The 23,174-nt window shown below is 38.8% G+C and overlaps 1 protein-coding gene across 17 annotated transcripts in view; it reads left to right on the forward strand.

Annotated features, from left to right (window-relative positions):
• The window catches only part of LOC127851448 (adenylate kinase 9-like), a 56,136-nt gene that overhangs the window by 31,721 nt on the left and 1,241 nt on the right, over window positions 1–23,174 (forward strand). For 15 of the 17 annotated variants that reach the window (XM_052385219.1, XM_052385225.1, XM_052385221.1 and 12 more), the window contains 20 exons: window positions 202–299; window positions 654–861; window positions 1,526–1,641; window positions 4,537–4,749; window positions 5,198–5,391; window positions 5,898–6,000; window positions 6,519–6,646; window positions 8,853–9,072; window positions 10,026–10,211; window positions 10,515–10,631; window positions 12,220–12,438; window positions 12,690–12,903; window positions 13,543–13,744; window positions 14,686–14,832; window positions 15,846–15,878; window positions 17,091–17,308; window positions 17,696–17,854; window positions 19,206–19,407; window positions 21,482–21,580; window positions 22,249–22,466. In XM_052385219.1, coding sequence (XP_052241179.1) covers window positions 202–299; window positions 654–861; window positions 1,526–1,641; window positions 4,537–4,749; window positions 5,198–5,391; window positions 5,898–6,000; window positions 6,519–6,646; window positions 8,853–9,072; window positions 10,026–10,211; window positions 10,515–10,631; window positions 12,220–12,438; window positions 12,690–12,903; window positions 13,543–13,744; window positions 14,686–14,832; window positions 15,846–15,878; window positions 17,091–17,308; window positions 17,696–17,854; window positions 19,206–19,407; window positions 21,482–21,580; window positions 22,249–22,466 — 3,294 coding nt within the window. The remainder of the gene's footprint in view (window positions 1–201; window positions 300–653; window positions 862–1,525; window positions 1,642–4,536; window positions 4,750–5,197; window positions 5,392–5,897; window positions 6,001–6,518; window positions 6,647–8,852; window positions 9,073–10,025; window positions 10,212–10,514; window positions 10,632–12,219; window positions 12,439–12,689; window positions 12,904–13,542; window positions 13,745–14,685; window positions 14,833–15,845; window positions 15,879–17,090; window positions 17,309–17,695; window positions 17,855–19,205; window positions 19,408–21,481; window positions 21,581–22,248; window positions 22,467–23,174) is intronic. The other 2 variants (XM_052385222.1, XM_052385236.1) reach the window with 1 other exon arrangement.

The following is a 23,174-nucleotide window of genomic DNA, read 5'->3' on the forward strand; positions in this document are numbered from 1 at the left end:
TTAATGATACACAACATTTCGACATCAAAATAAAGATGAATTGAGACTACTTCAATCACCGCTTTTAGGTAATTTATAATCCATGAACAGATCAGATTGATATATTTAAAATCAACACATCAAGTTGCAACTGGCTCACACAGGATTAATTATGAGGGCTCATTGAAACTCCTGTACAGCATTTCTGGTAATTTCTTGTAGAAGAAGACGATGCAACAGAGACAGAACAGCCCACAGAGGGCACAACTGATGGTGGAGACAGTGCCGAGGAAAACCGAGTAGAATTCAAGGAGGAAGAGGTAGCCAGTCTATTCCAACATTATTCATTTTAGCCTTAGGGGGATTTAATTCATGTGTGTAAAGTGTCATCTGCACAGGCTAATTTGGGACGACACTTTACGCACATGCATTATGACCAGCTTTCACAGAACAAGACACATATAATAGAGTCTCGTTATGGTAAACCTAAGCTTGATGCATGTGCGGAAAGTGTCGTCCCAGATTAGCCTGTGCAGCAAAGAAAGTCATCTTTTAACAAAAATCAAGTTGAGATGGAAAGTGTTGTCGCTGATTGGCCTGTTTGGACTTTCTGCACATGTAAGCCAAATTTTCCTAGAACCCAGGTCACATGATCAATTCAATAAATTTTCCAGAAAGTTCCTGATGGTCCTGAAATGGAGGTGTACAAGGAGCGAAGGAAAGAGTATGACCGTGACTTTCCCAACATCCTGGCAACCATCAGCGGGGGCTCGTCCATTGAGATCATGCAGCTCGAGGTCGAGGTCACAAAGGGGGAGGACAGCAAGGCAGAGGCGGCCAAGATTGAGGATCTCCTGGAGGAGGCCTCCACCAACGTTGAACGTGAGTTACCAACTATTTTGATGGCTTATTTTACAGGTGTCTTAAATTTTGAAAGCTAATTTTAGTGCTGTTTTAAGTTTTCTCTGATAAAATATTGTCCCTCTCCCTTTTTGTATATTTTTTGTGCCTCAAGTAATGTAAGGTATTGTTTGTATGGTGCATAAATGAGAAAACAAATTCTGAATATTGTGCCTTGCCCCCCCCCCCCCCCTCCTTTGTTTTTTCTCTCTGAAATTCTAAATTTGTCCTATTGTCTCAAAAGTTCATTAGGTTTAAGTTGTGAAACTATAAATCTTCAAAAGAGCACATTTTCTTAAAAGTACACATTTAATTTAGGTATTTGAATTTTAAAACACATCATCTCATTTTATGGCAGTTTTGAAAATATAAACGAGCCCTGTTATGGGAAAACTGGACTTAATGCATGGACGTAAAATGTCATTTAAGACTACCCTGTGCAGTTCTCGCAAGCTTATCAGAGACGACACTTTCCGCTTGTATTGTATTTTTGTTTGATGGAAGTCTCTTTTTAGCAAAGATCTGATTTATGCAGAAAGTTTCGTCTCTGAAGGGCCTGTGCAGGCTGCACATCAACTATGCACATGTGTTTAACCCCATATACCCAAAGGGAGGCTCAAATTATTGCCAATGTCTGCCCCGGTAGGTCTGTTCAAGTACCAGGGTTGGGAGTACGCGGGCCAGGACAATGATGAGGAGGCTGAAGATGATGAAGCTGAGAGGGCTGAACAGGAGGAGGAGGAAGAGGAGGCTGAGGCAGAGGTGAGCAGGAGAAGGTTGGGGGTGAGGGAGAGTAGGTGTTACTAGCCAGGTTGGAGAATAGATGGTTAAGGCCTGTAGAGAGTATTTGGTAAATACTGCAGGAAGAGTAAATGGGAAAGGCCTGTAGAGAATATTTGGTGAATACCAGGGGAAGAGTAGATGGTAAAAGCCTGTAGAGAGTATATGGTAAATACAAGGGGGAGAGTAGATGGTAAAGGCCTGTAGAGAATATTTGGTAAATACCAGGGGTAGAGTAGATGGTACAGGCCTGTAGAGAGTATTTGGTAAATACAATGCACCATGGGGAGAGTAGATGGGAAAGGTCTGTAGAGAGTATTTGGTAAATACCAGGGGGAGAGTAGATGTTAAAGGCCTGAAGAGAGTATTTGGTAAATACCAGGGGGAGAGTAGATGTTAAAGGCCTGAAGAGAGTATTTGGTAAATACCAGGGGGAGAGTAGATGGTAAAGGCCTGTAGAGAGTATTTGGTAAATACAAGGGGGAGAGTAGATGGTAAAGGCCTGTAGAGAGTGTTTGGTAAATACCAGGGGGAGAGTAGGTGGTTAAGGCCTGTAGAGAGTATTTGGTAAATACCAGGGGGAGAGTAGATGTTAAAGGCCTGAAGAGAGTATGTAGTAAATACCAGGGGGAGAGTAGATGGTAAAGGTCTGTAGAGAGTAATTGGTAAATACAAGGGGGAGAGTAGATGGTAAAGGCCTGTAGAGAGTATTTGGTAAATACCAGGGGGAGAGTAGATGGTAAAGGCCTGTAGAGAGTATTTGGTAAATACCAGGGGGAGAGTAGATGGTAAAGACATGTAGAGAGTATTTGGTTAATACAATGTACCATGGGGAGAGTAGATGGGAAAGGCCTGTAGAGAGTATTTGGTAAATACCAGGGGGAGAGTAGATGTAAAAGGCCTGAAGAGAGTATTTGGTAAATACCAGGGGGAGAGTAGATGTTAAAAGCCTGAAGAGAGTATTTGGTAAATACCAGGGGAAGAGTAGATGGTAAAGGCCTGTAGAGAGTATTTGGTAAATACAATGTACCGGGAGGAGAGTAGATGGGAAAGGCCTGTAGAGAGTATTTGGTAAATACCAGGCGGAGAGTAGATGGGAAAGGCCTGTAGAGAGTATTTGGTAAATACCTGGCGGAGAGAAGATGGGAAAGGCCTTTAAAGAGTATTTGGTAAAAACCAGGTGGAGAATTGATGGGAAAGGCCATGGGAAAGAGTGTATTGTAAAGGCCAGGGTAGAGTAGATGGTAAAAGCCCAGGGGAGAGGGTGAATGATAATTGACAGAGGGAAATAAAAAGGCCAGGGAGGAGAAGATGGCAAAAGAACTTTTCTTTTTTCAGTTGATGGCTCTGTTTTTGAAGAAGTCATGGGTATATGGTGCTTTGTTTCTTGTATTTTTAGGGGTGTCTAGTTGTATGATGCAAAATAAGTAGTTTTTAGCTGGGCTGTTTTCGGAGAAAACCTGAGGTATTGTCATAGCCAGCTCGTCGTCCGCCGTCAGCCGTCCGCTGTAGGCTTTGTGCTAAAACCTTAACATTGGCTCTAAAATCAAAGTGCTTCCACCTACAACTTTGAAACTTCATATGTAGATGCACCTTGACGAGTTCTACACGCCAAACTCATTTTTGGGTCACTAGGTCAAAGGTCAAGGTCACTGTGACCTCTTATATAAAACTTTAACATAGGCTCTAAAATCAAAGTGCTTCCACCTACAACTTTGAAACTTCATATGTAGATGCACCTTGATGAGTTCTACATGCCACACCTATTTTTGGGTCACTAGATCAAAGATCAAGGTCACTGTGACCTCTAATATTAAACTTTAACATTGGCTCTAAAATCAAAGTGCTTCCACCTACAACTTTTAAACTTCATATGTAGATGCACCTTGATGAGTTCTACATGCCACACCCATTTTTGGGTCACTAGGTCAAAGGTCAAGGTCACTGTGACCTCTTATATAAAACTTTAACATAAACCTTAGCATTGGCTCTAAAATCAAAGTGCTTTCACCTACAACTTTGAAACTTCATATGTAGATGCACCTTGATGAGTTATACACGCCACACCCATTTTTGGGTCTCTAGGTCATAGGTCAAGGTCACTGTGACCTCTAATATTAAACGTTTAACAAAGGCTCTAAAATCAAAGTGCTTTTACCTACAACTTTGAAACTTCATATGTAGATGCACCTTGATGATTTCTAAACGCCACACCCATTTTTGGGAAACTAGGTCAAATGTCACTGTGACCTCTAATATAAACTTCAACAAAAACCTTAACATTCGCTCTAAAATCAAAGTGCTTCCACCTACAACTTTGAAACTTCAAATGTACATGCATCTTGATTTGTTCTACATGCCACACCCATTTTTGGGTCACTAGGTCAAAGGTCAAGGTCACTGTGACGTCTAATATAAAACATTAACATAGGCTCTAAAATCAAAGTGCTTCCACCTACAACTTTGAAACTTCATATGTAGATGCACCTTGATGAGTTCTACATGCCACACCCAATTTTAGGTAACTAGGTCAAAGGTCAAGGTCACTGTGACCTCTAAAAAAATAAAAATAATTTCTGACAAGCTTTCGCAGCCGAGTGTTGGCACCCGCTATGCGGTGCTCTTGTTTTTATTAGCAATAGACTGTAAATTGATGTACGCAAGTTTGACTAAAAGGATACAACAGTTTTTGTAAAGGTGAATTAAAGGCTTTTAATTTTATCTTTGGCAATTGTCATTATGTTTTTTTCAGTTTTGTCGAATCAATTTTTCATCTTAACTTTTAATTTTGGAACCAACCCCTGAAGAAGTGGATCTCCTGAAAAGGGTTAACATGGCAGTCAATTAAAAATTTAATTTGGTTGTATTTCAACACAGGAGGAGGACCCTAACCGCAGCAAGAAGAAGCCACTAGGGGACACCAACCACTACTGCCCTGTGGCCCTGAAGGAAGACAATGTCCTGTTTCCTGGAAACCCAGAAGTGGCAGCAAGGTTCCGGGAGAAAGTCTACTACTTTGCTACCATGGAACACAGGGAAAGGTTCTTGGCCAATCCAGATGAATTTTTGCCAAGGGATTCATGTCCCAAGGTAATGTTTGCACATCTCTTTTAATATATATACAAACGGAAACCAAAAACTATAGTGAAGTACATGTTCAAAATGTCATTGTTACAATCTGTCTGCCTACTGCTTCTGGGTCCAAAAGATCTTGCTCAGGCATTATTTATCCATTATTAAAATTTGAGCAGCGTTCTTGGAAAACTGGATTTAAGGCATGTGTGTAAAATGTCTTCCAAGATTACCCTGTGAAGAACCCACAGGCTAACTAGCAAAGACGCTTTCTGCCTAAACTGTATTTTGATTTGGAAGAGATTTCATATCAACAACAAAATCCATAAAAGCGGAAAGTGTTGATTAGCCTGTGCGAACTGCAGTCTTATCTGAAACAACACTTCATGCACAGAATATTAAGCCCAGTTTTCCCATAACTAGGCTCATTTTGATGTCACATTTTAATACGTATATTCTCACTCAGGCACCCCCTGTCCGCCTACTGCTGTTGGGCCCCCGCGGGGCGGGTAAGACCCTTCACGGCCGCCAGCTGGCCCGCAAGCTGGGCCTGTTCCACATCTCATTCAAGGACCGCCTACAGGAGCTAATCATGCATAAGACCAAAAAGAGGATCGGACCAGAGTATGAGGAGGATAATGAGGTGGAGCCTCCAGAGGAGTGAGTTACCTTCCCTTTCTTTATTTGATTGGTTTAATTTATACCTATTTATTTAAGCTCTTGTTTCTACAAAGTTGAAGGCTTATACAAAAAAAGTCCATTCCCTGGGTAAAACCAATATTGTGTGTTTTTTGTCAAAGATCAAAAGATTCTTTAACAAAAGCTGTCTGTATATTTATTGTAAGTGGTGCAAAACTGGATGTTTAACCCTTTCCCGCTCAGAAGCAAAGTGTATATGGCTTTATGCAACCACCATAAAACCAAAAAACCTGTTAAGATTTTCTGCTATTTGCTGCCCATCAGTATTTGCGGGTAAGTAATGAAGCCTTATAAACTTCAAACTTTTAAGAAAGGTCTTTAATTTTATTTTATTTTCTAAGGGATAACAAATGGGTGAACACGAGTATCTGAGCTGTTAAGGGTTAAGGGGTAATGTACAAACAAATACTCAGTGATGTTTCAATGAAAGCACAACCTGTTACTTTATTCTGTTTCTGTCTTGCCAGGGAGGATGAGGATGAGGCGAGTGCTGTCACTGACCCTGAGGGCAAACCAGTCCGAGAGAAGACCCAGGACACCACCAAGTCCACAGACCAAGATGAGAGCAAGGTAGGGCATCAACAATGCTCCTTTTAGTGTGCTATGTTCTGGGAAAACTGGACATAATGTGCACAAAGTGTCGTCCCAGATTAGCCTATGCAGTCCGCACAGGCTTCTCAGGGACAACATTTTTTGCGTTTATGGAATTTTTTGTTTAAAGGAAGTCTCTTGCTTACAATAATCCAGTCTAGGCGAAAGTGTCATCTCTGATAAGCTTGTCCCAACTCCACAGGCTAATCTGAGACAAACGAATTTGCATTAAGCCCAGTTTTCTCAGAGCGTGGCTTCATTGACATTGGTGGGACTCATCTACTATTGACAGTGTGATTGACAGTGACACAGAGTTGCCCCCCTTACATATATTATGAATGAAATTGACGCAGAGTTGCCCCCCATACATATATTGGCAATGACAGTGACAGAGTTGTCCCATTTACATCTACTATTGCCAATGACAGTGACACAGAGTTGTCCCCCTTTCATCTAATGTTGTGAATGACAGTCACACAGAGTTGTCTTCCTTACAGGAGGAGGAGGAGATAGAATACACAGAGGAGGAGGAGGCTATAAAGAACAACCTCGAGTCAGACGACCCCCTCTCAGAGGACGTGCTCAACAACATTCTGCCTCAGTGGTGGAAAAAGGAGCCCTTCAAGTAGGTTACTGCTTTCAGCTTGCTTGAGTAATAGATATGGTGTCTGCCTAGTGACCAGGAGGTCATGGCTTTGGTCACCATTGTTGGAAAGTTTTCCCAAAAGATACCAAGTACTGGTCCTACCGAGGAAACGGACTGGAGATCGCTTTAATAGTCCTTAGGCTTTCGACCTAAAAAAATAGGTTTAAAGTAAGCTTCACTCAGTAAAAAAAACGGTATCTCAGCAACATATTCTTGCATCCCCAGCCCTTGCTTTATTTTGCTTCTAAACCTTTCAAGAAGGATAACCTTTCTTAGGGTATCAAAATGCCAACCATAAGGTTCTTTGACTTTCTAATAAATTGAGTTCCAGGAAGTTATGACGTATGTTAAGTCTCAGTTTACATGGCTATCCAGGCTTATCCCTTGAAAGAGGGAGCATAAAGAAGTCGTGGCTTTATCTGTCCATCTGAAGTATAATATTAATGGAATTTAGTTAGTGGTAGGCTGACACAATTTTCCCAATAATCATTTTCACTCTTCTCAATGTCCGTCTTTCTGTCCATTCTTACATTTGTCTGTCCTTCACACTTTTCATTTCTGCTTGAGATCTCAGACACTTGAAACTTGCTATGCAGCATCTCTGTAGTGTGGACATTTGCATCAGTGTCGGGTTATTCCAGGCGATTGATTTTATCGGTAGTCATTGCCTTTTGAGTATTGATATGTCATTTTTTCATGGGTATATCGTTTTTGTGCAAGATATCAGGAACAAACGATCAAAATTATATATGCATTTTTCTGGGGATATTGTCACTTTGTTGTGCTCTGTATTTTTCTTGGAGTTTATGCCTTTGAATAATAATTCCATTCCATATTTGCTTGCGGACACTAATGATCAGAGTTTTCATATTTAGCATCCTCGTTAGGTGGACAGTTAACAGGTATTTCCAATTATTTTAAGGGATCTTTATAAAACATCCATGACCAAGATCCATAACTTTGATGCTGCCTTCAAGCAGGATTTTGCTGTCTTTTGTACTTGAAAAGTCAGTTAAAGGTTTGCATTCAAGTTGAAAGTCATGGTAAAGTTGCATGCAACAAGTACATAGAGGATATTTGTTGGATTCGATGGAATATAAATTTTATTATGCTCCCCCGAAAAATTTTGGGGGGAGCATATAGTCGCCGCTTTGTCTGTCCGTCCGTCCGTGTGTCTGTCCGTCCGTGCACAATTTTTGTCCGGGCTATTTCTCAGCAACTAATGACCGGAATTCAATGAAACTTTATGGGAAGCTTCACTACCAAGAGGAGATGTGCATGTTATCAGCAGGTTCTGGTCGGATGATTTTTCACAGAGTAATGGCCCTTTGAAATTTTCCATTAACTGTACATATAGTGCAATTCTTGTCCGGGCTATTTCTCAGCAATTAATGACCGGAATTCAATTAAACTTTATGGGAAGCTTCACTACCAAGAGGAGATGTGCATATTATCAGCCGGTTCTGGTCAGGATACCATTACCACGAGTCCACAAACCCTCAATGGAATAATTATGCTTCCTTTAAAAGGGTTAGTTCAAGTTCATGATGATTGAGACTTTATATAATGAATTGAATAAACCACTGCTTATATTCCATAAGATTGGAGGAAGAGACATAAAACTGTAATGATACTACAAAAGCAGAATAGTATATCAGTGCACTTGTTCATTATTATTTAATTAATCAATTTTTTTCAACATGCTGAGACAGTAAGGGGGTCACTAGGCACCATTTAATGTAAGGTGTTTAGCTAGTGACTAGGTCGGTCTTTCAAGTACGCATTTGTAACAGGCTTAATTGTTCAACAAAAACACAATGAATATTTTGTGGATATGGTCCTAGTTAACCCTTTCTCACTCAGAAGTAAAAATGGCTTTATGCAACCAGCATTAAACCAGCATGCCAGTAACATGCTGGCTGTGATGGTTTTATGCTGTTTGCTTCTCATCAGTATGTTACGGTTAGATATAAAGCCTACAAACCTTTAATGTAGTAAGAAAGGTCCTAATTTTGATTAGATTTTCTAAAGGACTACAAACAATTCAAAATGCATATCTGAGCGGTAAAGGTTTAAGAAAAAGACAATATTAGACAAACTTAATCTTTCTCAATATAAATCAATATGAACATAATTAAAAAAAGAAAAGAAAACATTAAACAGACTTAATATTTCTGCACTATAGATCAACAGGATTCATTCTGGAGGGTTTCCCACGCACAGCGGAGGAGTGCAAGTACCTTGCGGAGGCAGGACTGTTCCCTGACGCGAGTGTGATCCTCACCGTGGAGGACACTGACGTGATTGCGCGCCTGCTACCACCTAGGCTGGACAAGTGGCGTGTGAAACGGGACAAACGTCTCGAGAGAAAGAAGAAGAAGAAGGAAAAGGCACTGAAAAAGAAGGTGTGTTGAGTTATCAGTGTATTGGGTTCGGGGTCAAGTTGCCTATAGTTGGGAAACTTCTGGAGATCATAAGCTTAATGCATGTGTGTTAAATGTCAGACTACACAGGCTAATCTGGGCCCTGTTGTCTCAGAGCTAGAATCATATATGCATGTTTTATGTTTCTAAGACGATACTTAAATGGACCTGGTCAGTTCACCTCCGATGTCGAATTAGTATGACATAATAATTTATAATTTTAAATAATTATTGTGTTATTTCTGAATAATAGTATAATATATGATATAATAGCTTAACAATTAATTATCCACATGCATACATATAATTATACATACATTAATATTTCTGAATTAAAACAAGTTATTTCAAAATTTTAGTTAGTCAAGGCCATTTAAAAAAAATCTACAATTTACAGTATATGATTTATTAATCAAAATGAATAGCATTATGCTTATATCTGGCTTCATATTAAAGATAATTCTTTAAAATATTATTTCAAATGATTTTCTTCCACAAAAGCAATCAAGAGTTGAGAAATAAGAATCAATGTTCGCAATTCAGCAGTTTCATTATATAAAAATATAGGTGTTATTATTTTCAGATGAAAAAATTGTGGTTGTAGAAATTTCTTCAAAAAAGTTTTCAATTTTGTAACAATTGGTTTTTGTGGCAAATGATGGCGTAAACCCTGCTTTCACACCACATCAGGGGTGTGATATATCCTCCTTTATGCTGATTTCATCGGTTTCAATACCAATACTGTTTCACAACTAGTTCCTTTTTGTTTATATCTGTACATTTATGAAAAGTTTCGATGAAACCAGTAAGAGGAAAAGGTATTTTCATTGTTGCGAGCTTGCCAATGGTTAAGATCACTTATAAGTTATTGTAGCCAATAGTATTATCTCTCAATTAATATGAACCCTTTGATAATATCTGTTGGCTGTTTTTAGGAGGCGGCCATTCAGAAGAAGCGCGAGGAGTTAATCAAGGAGCAGGAGGAGAAGAGAAAGGAGAGGGCGGCACAGCGGGCGGCAGAGAGGGCCGAGAGAGATGAGGAGGAGGAGGAAGGGGAGGAGGAAGAAGAGGAGGAAGAGGAGGAGGAGGATATTGAGGCCTTGCTTGCAGAGGAGTTTGAGGTGACAGTTTTATCAGACTTTGATCTTAATTAATGAATTTATATTGGAAGAGAACTTGGGATGTTAGAGGAGAATCCCTAATTGTTTGACAAAATGACTGTTAATTTTGATTTTGAATGCAGAACACCTGTTCATCTTGAGATATGCGAAGAAATAATAAAAAAAATATAAATGTCATATTGCAGTTTTAATACCTTAAGTGTGCAATTGTAATGCCTTTATATATTAATTCCAATTTAGTAAAAAAAATCTATATATCATATATATTTGAAGTACCTGCTAAATTCCCTTATTTTTATGCAGGAAGAAGAAGAAGAAGAGGAAGAGGAGGAGGAATTAGAGGAAGATGCCACCGACAGAATGAGGAATGAACTTAATGATATCTTTGACACAGACACCAACAAATTGGCTGCAGTCACGGTATGGACACATTTTTCAGCTTTTTATGCCCCCCTTGGAAGAAGAGGGGGTATATTGCTTTGCTCATGTCGGTCTGTCTGTCTGTCTGTCGGTCGGTCGGTCCATCCACCAGTAGGTTGTTAGACGATAACTCAAGAACGCTTGGGCCTAGGATCATGAAACTTCATAGGTACATTGATCATGACTTGCAGATGAGCTCTATTGATTTTTAGGTCACTAGGTCAAAGGTCAAGGTCACGGTGACCCTAAATAGTAAAATGGTTTCCGGATGATAACTCAAGAACGCATACGCCTAGGATCATGAAACTTCATGGGTAGATTGATCATGACTCGCAGATGACCCCTATTGATTTTGAGGTCACTAGGTCAATGGTCAAGGTCACGGTGACCCGAAATAGTAAAATGGTTTCCGGATGATAACTCAAGAACGCATACGCCTAGGATCATGAAACTTCATGGGTAGATTGATCATGACTCGCAGATGACCCCTATTGATTTTGAGGTTACTACGTCAAAGGTCAAGGTCACGGTGACCCGAAATAGTAAAATGATTTTCAGATGATAATTCAAGAACGCATATGCCTAGGATCATGAAACTTCATAGGTAGATTGATCATGACTCGCAGATGACCCCTATTGATTTTCAGGTCACTTGGTCAAAGGTCAAGGTCACTGTGACCCGAAATAGTAAAAGATTTTTGGATGATAACTCAAGAACGCATATGCCTAGGATCATGAAACTTCATAGGTAGATTGATCATGACTCGCAGATGACCCCTATTGATTTTGAGGTCACAAGGTCAAAGGTCAAGGTCACGGTGACCCGAAATAGTAAAATGATTTTCGGATGATAACTCAAGAACGCGTTTGCCTAGGATCATGACACTTCATAGGTACATTGATCGTGACTCGCAGATGACCCCTATTGATTTTCAGGTCACTAGGTCAAAGGTCAAGGTCACAGTGACAAAAAACGTATTCACACAATTGCTGCCAGTACAACGGACAGCCCATATGGGGAGCATGCATGTTTTACAAACAGCCCTTGTTAAATTATTATTTTAAATGAACCTTGTTCTGGGAAAATCTCAGCTTAATGTATGTGATAAACACTTTCTTCCCTTATGGTATTATTTTGTTTAAAGAAAGACATCTCTTAGCGAAAAACCAGTTTAGGCTGAAAGTGTTGTCCCTGATTAGCCTGTGCATACTGAACAACCTTATCTTGCGAATGCACTTGATGCATTTAGTCCCATTTTCCAATTGTGCGACTCATATGAAAACACACACATACCGGTAGCTTCTCCTAGCTCTAAATTGCTTTAACCCTTTCCCACTCAAAAGCAAAATGGCTATATGCAACCAGCATAAAACCAGAACAGCCTGTGAGTAAAGTGAGTAAATTGCAGTCTAGTCAGGTTTAATGTTGTTTGCTGCTCATCAGTATCTTTAGGTTTTACTGGTAAATTAAGGCTTTTTGACTTGAATCAAGTAAGAAAGGTCTTAAACTTAATTTCATGTTTAAATGCATTAAAGTGTGGATCTGAGTGGTTAAGGATTAAAACAAAAATTTAAATTTGATTTTCAGGACACAATGGATGAGATTCTAATTCCAAAGATCGATGTTGACAGCACTAGAAAGCCACACATTGTTCGCTACATCCTGAACAAGAAGTTGAAACCGATCATTGACGCACGCCAGAGCATGTTTGAGCGAGTGTATCCAATCAGCGAGAAATTGGCAATGAAGATGCTTGCCACAGGATACAAACAACCAAGTAGATTTGGAAGATGGTGCCCTGTTAGGGTGAGTGAATAATTATTTGCCATGAACAATTTCTACTTTAAATTGATTATGCTTAACCCTTTCTTCCATAAGAAGCAAAGAGAAAATGGCTTTTTGCAACCAGCATCAAACCAGAACAGCCTGCGAGTAACTCTCAGTCTGTTCAGATTTTATGCTGTTTGCTGCTCATCAGTAACTAAGGGTTGTAAATGAAGCCTTCAAAACTTTGCTTCTTATGGGGTAAAGGGTTAAATGAAGTCCATCGTTCTCAGGTCAAAGAGGGAGATTGCATCCAGACAATGAGTGGTCCAGGCTACACGATGTTCCCGTGCATTTATCGCTCGCATGTCTACTTCCTGTCTTCCCCACAAGCCCGGGAGGAGTTTGTTAGCGACCCAATAAAGTATGTCAGCCAGCCTACCCCCAAGCCTGTTGTACCAATCAAAATTGCTGTCATTGGACCACCGAAGTCTGGAAAAACTACATGTAAGTTTAATCTTTCTGTAAGGTTTTATTGTGTGTACGTGGATAAAGTTATAGCTTTATAAACATGTTTATTATTAATTGAAGAGGAAAATTGTATTATATGTGAATTTAACATTTTATGCTTGTATATAATTTTATTGAAAATATCTTGAAATTGTTACCAAATGAGCTGTGGTGTTTTTTATTTTGAAAAATTAGCGCTTAATTTCTGTCTTTTTTTGGTGCAATATTATTTAATTTTAGTTGTATTTGTTGTTTTGTGGTATCTCATAACTTCTTATTTTGCAACCTGTCAACCTGTTATGTTCACATAGTGCAGTGGTAAAAAACCCATACTACTTCCTTGCAAAAGTGTCAACCTAAACCAGCTGCGTTCTGGATAAAAAATTAGGCTTTATACATGCGCATAATGTGTTGTCCCAGACTAGCCTGTGCAGTCTGCATGGGTTAATCTGGGATGCCACTTACCCTTTTCATATAATTTCTCCATTTAAAGGTAGTCTCTTCTAAATGAAAATCCTTGTTTAACCAGAAAGTATTATCCCTGATAAGCCTGTCTGGATTGCACAGGCTTGAACGGGACAATACTTTATGCACATTTCACAGAGCATGGGTCAAAACGCCAGTTTTTCATTGCAGTGGCCAACAGGTTTGCCCAGGAGTACGGCTTGCTGCGTCTCTCTATTGGCGAGGCAATGCGTATGGTGATGACATCACAGCCAAAGGCCTTCCTCTCACTGGAGATGCAGAAACATCTGGTGAAGGGCCTCACAGTGCCTGACGAGCTGGCTGTACAGGCCTTGGAGATGTGCCTCCTTGATATGAGATGTCAGACTAGGGGGTAGGTGGCCTTTAGTGTATTAACAGTTGGCCATGGGTTTCTTTATTATCTAGTTATGTGTGTTCTTATAATGATGATGTTAACGAAGCCCAAAACACTTTTTTCCTGTTACTGTGTTATTTCTTGCACATATATGTTTGCAATTTTTTGTCTTAAAATATTATCCTTCTTTTATAACTATAATTGAGCCTAGGTCTGGGAAAAAAGGGCAAAATGCAGGTGCGTTAAGTGTTGTCCCATGTTAGCTTATGCAGTCTGCACAGGCTAATCTGGCCCAACACTTTATGTACCGTAAAAGCATTAAGCCCAATTATCCCAGAACGCAGCTCCTATAATAACTGGCTGCAGGTCTGACTGGTTTGCTGACAGATCACTAGAAATTAAAACATACAATTAACCATAAAGTTCTCCTCAGATTCACCAGCGTTCCATAGAATAGGACATATTTTCAATGACATTGCAATTATTATCCCCCGCCATAGGCGGAGGGGTATTGTTTTGGCATTGTTCGTCCGTCCGTCTTTCCGTCCATCCGTCCGTCTTTCCGTCCGTCCGGAGCCATATCTTGGAAGTGCTTTGGCGGTTTCATTGAAACTTGGTATGAGTATATATATGGATAAGAAGATGATGCACGCCAAATGACATTGTACACCATCCGTTAATAATGGAGTTATGGCTCTTTTTATCTTGAAAAAATGCTTTTTGTGTGTGTCCGGAGCCATATCTTGGAAGTGCTTTGGCAGATTTCATTGAAACTTGGTATGAGTATATATATGGATAAGAAGATGATGCAGGCCAAATGGCATTGTACACCATCTGTTAATAACGGAGTTATGACCCTTTGTATCTTGAAAAATGCTTTTTTAGTGTCAAATATAACACTTTAGTGTCCAGAAGCATATTGGCGGGGGATATCAATTCAACAAATTTGCTTGTTGTAGCTACGTGCTGGACGGATACCCACAGACCCAACGCCAGGTGGAGCTGCTCACCGAGCGATGTCTTATCCCGTTCCGCGTGATTGAGATAGACGTGAAGAGCAAGGAGATCATGGTGCGAGGGACCAAGGACAGGATTGCAGCCGCTAGGTTGGTGAACAGTCCTTGTTCTGAAAAAAAAGGACTTTATGCATGTGCATAAAGTGTTGTTGATCAGGGACATGTTTCGCCTAGACTGGCTTTTTATTTAAAAGAGACTTCATTAAATAAAAAAATTCCATAAAAGCAGAAAGTGTCATCTTAGATTAGCTTGTGCTGACTGCAAAGGCTAATTTTTAAAGGCACTTCACGCACATGCATTAAGCCCAGTTTTCCCAGAACGGGCTCAAATAGTCTCCAGCTAGGTGTATAAGATGTGCAGAGATTTCATGTGCAGAAATTAAATTGAGACTTAATGCATAGAAATAAAATTGAGACTTAATGTGTGTAGAAATTAAATTGAGACTTTTTGCGTAAAAATTAAAATGAGACTTTTGTAAAAAATTAAATTGAGACTCTATGCATAGAAATTAAATAGAGACTTTGGAGGATGAGTGATTTGATAAAATGCATCTATGCTCCTGATTGTTGAAAACAAATTTTACTATTAAAGTTGTATTATAATTGTCCCCTACCAGTTTCACCGGAGGGTACTTATGGTTTGTCTGTCTGTCTGTCAGTCTGTCAGTCACACTTTTCTGGATCCTGCGATAACTTTAAAAGTTCTTAATATTTTTTCATGAAAGTTGAAACATGGATAGATGGCAATATGGACATTATGCACGTCATTGCATTTTGTTTCTATGTCAAAAATTCTGGTTGCTATGACAACAAATAAAAAAATCTGACAATGTTGGAATTTCTGACAATGGTGGAGTTGGTAGGGGACTATATTCCTTGGCAATAGTCTTGTTCTTAATCAAACTTATTTTTTTTCTGCCTGTATTAAAAAAAGTATTGAATGAGAACTATATTCATTTTGATTTTTTTTTTTGGAAAACACTAATTAAAATGTCATATTACAGTATTTGTAAGTGTAATAATTAAGTGTATCATAAGAAATATAGTTTTTTTTTCAATAAAATTTAAAAACTTTAGTTCACTGATGTCACCAATGTTTTTAGATATTGGATGCTCATGCTTCAATTTGGAGAGAGGTAGAGATGCCTTGTTAATTGTTCTATTTTAACCCTTTACCACTTAAAAGCAAAGTGCAAACAGCATAAAACCAGGACAGCCTGCAAGTAACTCGCAGTCTGTTCAGGTTTTATGCTGTTTGCTGCTCATCAGTATCTAAAGGTTGCAACTGAAATCTTTAAAACTTGGTTCTAGTAAGAAAGGCCTTTAATGAAATGTAACTTTTAAGTGACTAAGAATGTGTCAAAATATGTATCTAAGTGGTAAAGGGGAAAAGAACTTTGTGAACAAGTTGACAATGTTTGTTTATGTTCTCATTATTTTAATGTTATTGTATGTGTTATCGGTTCTTCAGTTTTTGTGTATAATATGTTCCAGCAGTAAATAAGTGCGTTAATCATTAAACAATGTTACTTTTTCATTATTTGGTACTATTTGACAAGAAAAAATTGAACTTTAATTTTGCAAGACCTGCAAGAGACTTGGTTTATGAACCAAGCAACTGGGTTGGGGGGAGGAGATTTTTACAATATTTAGAGATGGATTCAGCTCGGATAAAGTAAGTGCCTGATGAAAACAACACAAAAGTTGGATATAATAAGTATAATGATTTCTGTAAGATATCAGTTAGGAAAAGCTGGATAGCATTTGCACTTTTTTTGCTATTTTGGGAATTGGATGGGAATGAGCGTGTTGTTTTGACTAAGATTGGGAAATTATTGTTGTCGTTTATGTGCTTCTGAATACTTCAGAAGTGAGAATAAAAGTGTTTTAATATTTAATTTACTAAGATTCAACGTATGGAGGTGGATGGGAGATTAACTAATTGTTCAGATTGATTTAAAAATTGGAAACACTATTTTTTGGAAACCTTCAATTGAAAATAGTTGGGTCCCATTTGGGAAAAATGTTACAAAAAGTCTGTCAGGATTTGGGTCAGATAAAGCCCTGAATTGCAATTCAACCCATTTATGCCTAGCGTCTAGAAAAAAGGCCATGACAAACAGTGTAGATCCTGATGAGACACCGCATGATGCGGCGTCTCATCAGGGTCTGCGCTGTTTGCTTAAAGGAATTTCTGTGAGAAATATTCTTAATATAGAAAAAAATATTCTAGACATCCCTAATTTTGGAAATAAATTGATCCCATTGAGAAGGATGGGAGAGTCCTCTAGGCATAAATGGGTTAACAAATAACACTGTTTACCTACTGGTATGTACTCTGCCAACAGGATACAGCCCCTACATGACAGTGCCCAGATCCTGGCAGTGAAGCTGGGGGCCTACAATAGGAACATAGGGGTGGTGAGGCAGTGGTACGAGACTGAGCACATGAACTATCGCCTGATGGACGGCGAGCGCTCCAAGTGGTGGGTCTGGAACACTGCCCTGGACCTGGCCCGCGAGAGCGTACGACAGATACAGACATACCTGCAGCGCATCTCAGACGGTTTGTGAAGCTTTTTGTTCATGGATAGTATGTAGGTCCATAAGGGTTGAAGTCAAGTTACTTAAGTTTGGATGGAGGTATTTCAGTGAAATTGTGTATGTTTGTTGCTTACATACACACCAAGGTTATGATTGCATTTTGGGCCAATCCAGCTAAGGTCACTGCTGCTTAAAAAAGAAAGGACGTTTCCATTCAACATCTTGAGTTAGATTGGAATTGTTCAATTATTTCAATTACAGTAAATTAATTAGATTAACGTTGAAAACCTGCTATCAAAGCATAGCCATGGTTCAAGTCATTCAATCCTTTTTATATTTATGAAGAAAGCATCTTCAGTAGCATGTAGCAGCAGAACTTTTTCATTTCTTCGTATATCATACTCAACAGGTAAAGCTGCCTCCATTGCGGACATGTGCATCACGCCGTCAGATTTCCTGCAGAGAGTTGGGGACTATGAACAGTACTGTCCTGTCAGCCTGGCATTACGTGGAGAGCTCCTTGACTGCTCCACGAACAAGACACTGGAGTTTGCTGTGGAGTTTAGAGGTAAGTTATAGAGGGAGTTTGGATTGGAGTGGCGGAATAGTATTAACCTCTTATTCAATTATAAATGTGTTGTTTTTTCTTTTTGCTGCTACAGTAAAACTGCGATAACTCAAGGAAGCACGGGACCGACATCGATGCTCGAGTAATCGCAGGTTTTGAGTAATCCATGGTATTATTTGTTTTCACTGTCTCGGTTGATAATGCTAAATTCTGACTGCGAACGCTTTATTAACATTTAAGACGGTGCTAGAGAAAGAAAAGGCTTTGTAAAAATCGCTTTAGGTTACAGTATAATGAACAAAACAATTAAGATGATCGTAAATTCATTTAATTATTTCAACATACACACAAAACATATATATAATGAAAAATATCTCATCAATATCCACTGTACATGTAGCATAATTATTTAAACAAAAGCACACAAGGTACGTGCATGTGCATGAAAAAAAACACTAAAAACAACATATTCACTTTGTAATTGTAGCACACTTTGCATTTTATGTACATTTGTCAGACTTGTGTTGCGAAAACTCAAGGATTGAAGATTGTCACAACCCATTAGCTTCCCGGAACTGATGGCGGAAGACGTTTCGCGATATTTATCGATTGCTGGTAATTATTAAATTATCATTAAAATGGTGTAGCTTTGATCTGCTTCTCAAAGGATGACAATTTGCAGTGTTTCTCAATCTGCAACTACCTTCACACCTAATCGAGCGTCTTTTGTCTGCTTGATTGCGCTGTTTTCACAACTCGAATATTTTTAGCACCGACCAGACGAGAAAGCGCCCGCGAATAATTTCCAGTTAATTAGGTGTGAAATGCCTTTCAGGGACCGGCACACGACCTCGAGTTATCGAAAATCGCATGTTTAAATTATCGCGGGTATTTTTATATAGACATTAAAGGAAAATGCTAGGGACTTTCTTTAATGCTCGAGTAATCGCCAGTTTTCGAGAAATCGCCAGCTCGAGTTATTGCAATTCTGCTGTAATTTGTTTTGGTTGATAATATATTATATATGAAATTGCATTCAATTACAAATGGAAATTTTAACTGAACCATTATTTATTTTTATTAAAATACAAATAAGCCTGGCTCTGTGAAAATGAGCTTATCGCATGAGCTAAAGTGTCATCCCACATTAGCCCTTGCATATTTTTACTTAGAAGAGACTTCCTTCAAACAAAAAAATACCATACAAGCAGAAAGTATGATCTCAGGTTAGCCTCTGTGTGGACTGCAGAGGCTTATCGGGGATGACACTTTACGCTCATGCATTTAGCCCTGTATTCCAGGAGCAGGTCTCAAGTGGAAAATAAAAGTGAGCTTAATTTCCTCAATTCAGGCCACTACTACAAATGCGCGGGTAAGACAGAGCTAGAACAGTTCCTGGCAGAGCCTGAGAAGTACGTACCGCCCCTTGCGCCCAACAAGTTGCCTCCCCCTAGCCGGTTGCCAAGGAGACGCACCCCTACAGAGGTCAAGGCTTCTGCAACTATTGAACTCAACAGTTACTGTCCTGTCACCTACCTGGATGGCAAATGCAGGTGAGCACAGGCTTGTGAGTAGCTGATGTTATGATAACCCTGTATTGGTCATTGGGTGGTTCATATTTTGGATGTACGACAAATTTCATTATAAAGAAGTTGCAGGGACCCAGAAAAACAGCAAATTTCATTATAAAGAAGTTGCAGGGACCCAGAAAAACAATTTGAAATAACCATTACTGTAATTAAATATGTTTTTTAAATCAGTCTTTAGGATAAGCTGTTTAAGCCACATGCCCATACCATTATAGTTTTGTAGAAATGGATTAACCGGTAAAAAATCCCAAAGCCAGACTATATTATTTACTTATTTCTATAAGCCCCAAAACCATCATACCCGGCTGGACTGTCAGGCTTATATTGCAAGATAAACATACTGACCAAGCTTCATCAAGATTAAGTCATGAATATAGGTTGAAAACGTTTTTAGCACTACTGGCCATAGGCCAGAAGAGCTTATGGGATGGCATGGTTTCTGTCTGTCTGTGTGTGTGCGTTAGACTTTCTCTTGTTTATCCGATAAAGTCCACATTTTTCATCTGATTGTTATCAAACTTGTTCAGTGTGTTGATATTAATTAGGACTCGAATCCTATTGAACATGGGTTACATCAGAGTAAAAAGTCCAGAACTATCTCCCCTTGAATTTGAGAAAATTGTGAAATAAGGCTTGTTTACGCAATAAAGTCCACAGTTTTCATCCAATCATTTCCCAACTTGCACAGTGTCTTTATCTGAATGATGAGTCAAACCCTATTGAAAATGAGTAATATTGGAGTTATAAGTCCAGACTTATCTTCCCTTGAATTTGAGAAAAAAATGAAAATCTTTAACATTTTGCCATAACTTTTGCAATATTGAAGATAGCAACTGCATATTTGGCATGCATGTGTATCTCATGGAGATGCACATTTTGAGTGGTGAAAGGCCAAGGCCAAGGTCATCCTTCAAGGTCAAAGGTCAAAAAAATAATCAAAGAGGCGCAGAAGGAGACATAGTGTTTCCGACAAACACATTTCTTGTTTGTTTACATATAAAGTTCTATCCTTTTGAAACTTCAACGGATGTTTTATATCATCAAGGGCCAGAACCCCATTGAGAGTGAAGAAAATTTGTCCAACTTATTGTTGAAAAGGGGTCATTTGCAGTTTAAATTTTACGTTTCTTCTTGTTTATGAGATGAATTTCCCATTTTGGGTCTGTTTGTTTAAAACTTACTCAGATTGTTCATACTATCAAGGGCTTGAGCCCTATTGATTCCAGCCAGTAGAGCGAATCAGGCCCTGATGGGCCTCTTGTTCTCAGATTTGACTTAGTACGTTTGTTTCTACCTTGGTCTTAACCAGTTTAGGGAGATAAAAGGATAGCCACTTAGGAAAGCACTGATATGACCAAATAACGGTACATGTGTAAAAATTTAATCACATTATCTGTTTTTGATGCTGGTACATGTTATTTTACCAGTGTCCCATGATTATGGATATCCTTATAATATACAGGATTTTGCCTACTGGTCTTATAGTTTGTATAGATGATACGTTTATAAACCCTTTCCCTCATAAGAAGCACAGTAAAAACGGCTTTTGCAACCAGCATAAAACCAAAACAGTCTGCAAGTAACTCGCAGCCTATTCAGGTTTTATGCCATTTGCTGCTCATCATTATCTAAGGGTTGGAAATGATGCCTTTAAAACTTGAGTATTGTAAGAAAGGTTTTTAATTAAATGTAACTTTCTATTAGGGACTACAAATGCATCAAAATACATATATAAGGGGTCTAAGGTTAATATACCTTTATATGAGCCGCACTCTGGTAAAACCAGTCTTAATTCATCTAGCAGTACACAGGCTAAACAGGGACTACTCTGTCCGCTTTAATAATATTTTTCTTTTTAAGGAAGTCTCTTCTTTGCAAAAATCCTGTCCAGGCGGAAAGTGTTGTCCCTGATTAGCCAGTGCAGACTGAACAGGCTATCTATGACGACACTTAAGGCTCATGCATTAAGTCAAGCTTTATCATAGCTTGGATTATATGTATTACTTCAAAATAATTAAGTTTTTCCTTGTACTTTCAGATATGAGGCTATCACACCAGGCAATCCAGAGTTTATTGCTGAATACGTGGGCAAATATTGGTACTGCCAGTCAGAAGAAAAACTGCTGAGGTTCATGAAGTAAGTTGGTTTTGTGTGTTTTTTCAAGACTTTAGCACTAATGCCCTATCAATCATCTGTTGTTGCACTTATTTGAACTGTCTTATGCGTATACACATTTGTAAACTCCAGAAGTTAAAGATTTAGGGTATTGTTTTTTTCTGATTTCATAGCAGTTATTGGGTGATGTTCCCACTGCCAAAATGTATCTTTCTACGAGTCCAGTCCTAAAATAAATACTATTCAAGGTGTAGTGACCACTTTATTGATTTATATTCAGTCAGGATTTTATAGTTTTATGCAGTTTTAAAATTATATATTTAGATTTGTCAATCCATTGATCATAGTTTTACCAAAAATAAGGTGAATCAGTTATAATTTCCCAATTTCACTGACATAAGTTATATTCCCAAACGAATTCTAGGAAAACAGGGTTTAATTCATGTGCGTGTCATCCCAGATTAGCCTGTGAAGTCTGCACAGATTAGGCAGGGAGGACACTTTCTGCTGTAAGAAATTTTTCATTTAATAGGAGGTCTCTTCGTAATGAAAATTTCCTGGAGGCGAAAGTGTTGTCCCTTATTAGCATGTGCACACTGCACAGGCTTATCTGGGACAACACTTTGAGTGTAACGCACTTGCATTTAACCCTGTTTTCCCAGAATTCAGTTCACAATATTTCCCTGCAGACTGCCAGAGCAGTACGCAAGCCTAAAGCTGCCACACAAGCTGCCGCCTACGAAGGAGTCTCTGACACTGACCAGCTTGCCCATGCTGGGCTACATGGAGCAGACGGTGGCCACAGCCCTCGTGAAGGCCATGACCGCGTGTGGCACAGTGAAACCCAAGTATCCTTTCCTCAGTCCCAGCAGATCTGCTCTGTTCTACATCGCATACCATCTCAAAGGTAAGGAAGATTTGAAGCAGTTTGTTTTATTGGTTATGTGTATGCTTATTGGTGTATTATGTAATTGTCGTTATATACCTATCTGAAGCAGGCTATTTATAGGAAATGATGTGATAATGATAACAAAGTTATCTTTTATTTCAAGAAATTATATTTGTATGTACTAGTATGTGTTTTGAAATGTGCATAAAACTGCATAATATTAATATTCTACATAACATTTTTGTGTTGAAACAACTTGTGTTTGCTTTGACAAGGACAGTTCATTGTCAATAAAGAAGTTACTTGTATTCATACATCTCAATATATCGTCACAAACTAATGCCAATTTTATCATACACCAGTTTAAACCTGTATCTCTGTAAACATCTTATTACTCATGAAATCATTCCAAGCTCTTTCAATCAATCACGATATGAGATGCAATCTGGGAAAAACTGGGCTTAATTCATGTGCATAAAATGTAGTCCAAGATTAACCCCTTCCCACTTAGTACTGAGTAACTCACAGGCTGTTCAGGTTTTTTGCTGTTTGCTGCTCATCAGTATCTAAGCGTTGGAAATGAAGTCTTTAAAAGTTATGAAAGGTCTAGTAAGAAAGGTCTTTAATTAAATTTAACTTTCTACAGGACTACAAACATGTCAAAATAATGTATCTAAGTGGGAAATGGTTAACCTGTGCAGTCTTCACATGCTTATGAGGGGCGAC

Source organism: Dreissena polymorpha, chromosome 11, assembly GCF_020536995.1.
Source record: "Dreissena polymorpha isolate Duluth1 chromosome 11, UMN_Dpol_1.0, whole genome shotgun sequence".
Classification (NCBI taxonomy): Eukaryota; Metazoa; Mollusca; class Bivalvia; order Myida; family Dreissenidae; genus Dreissena; species Dreissena polymorpha.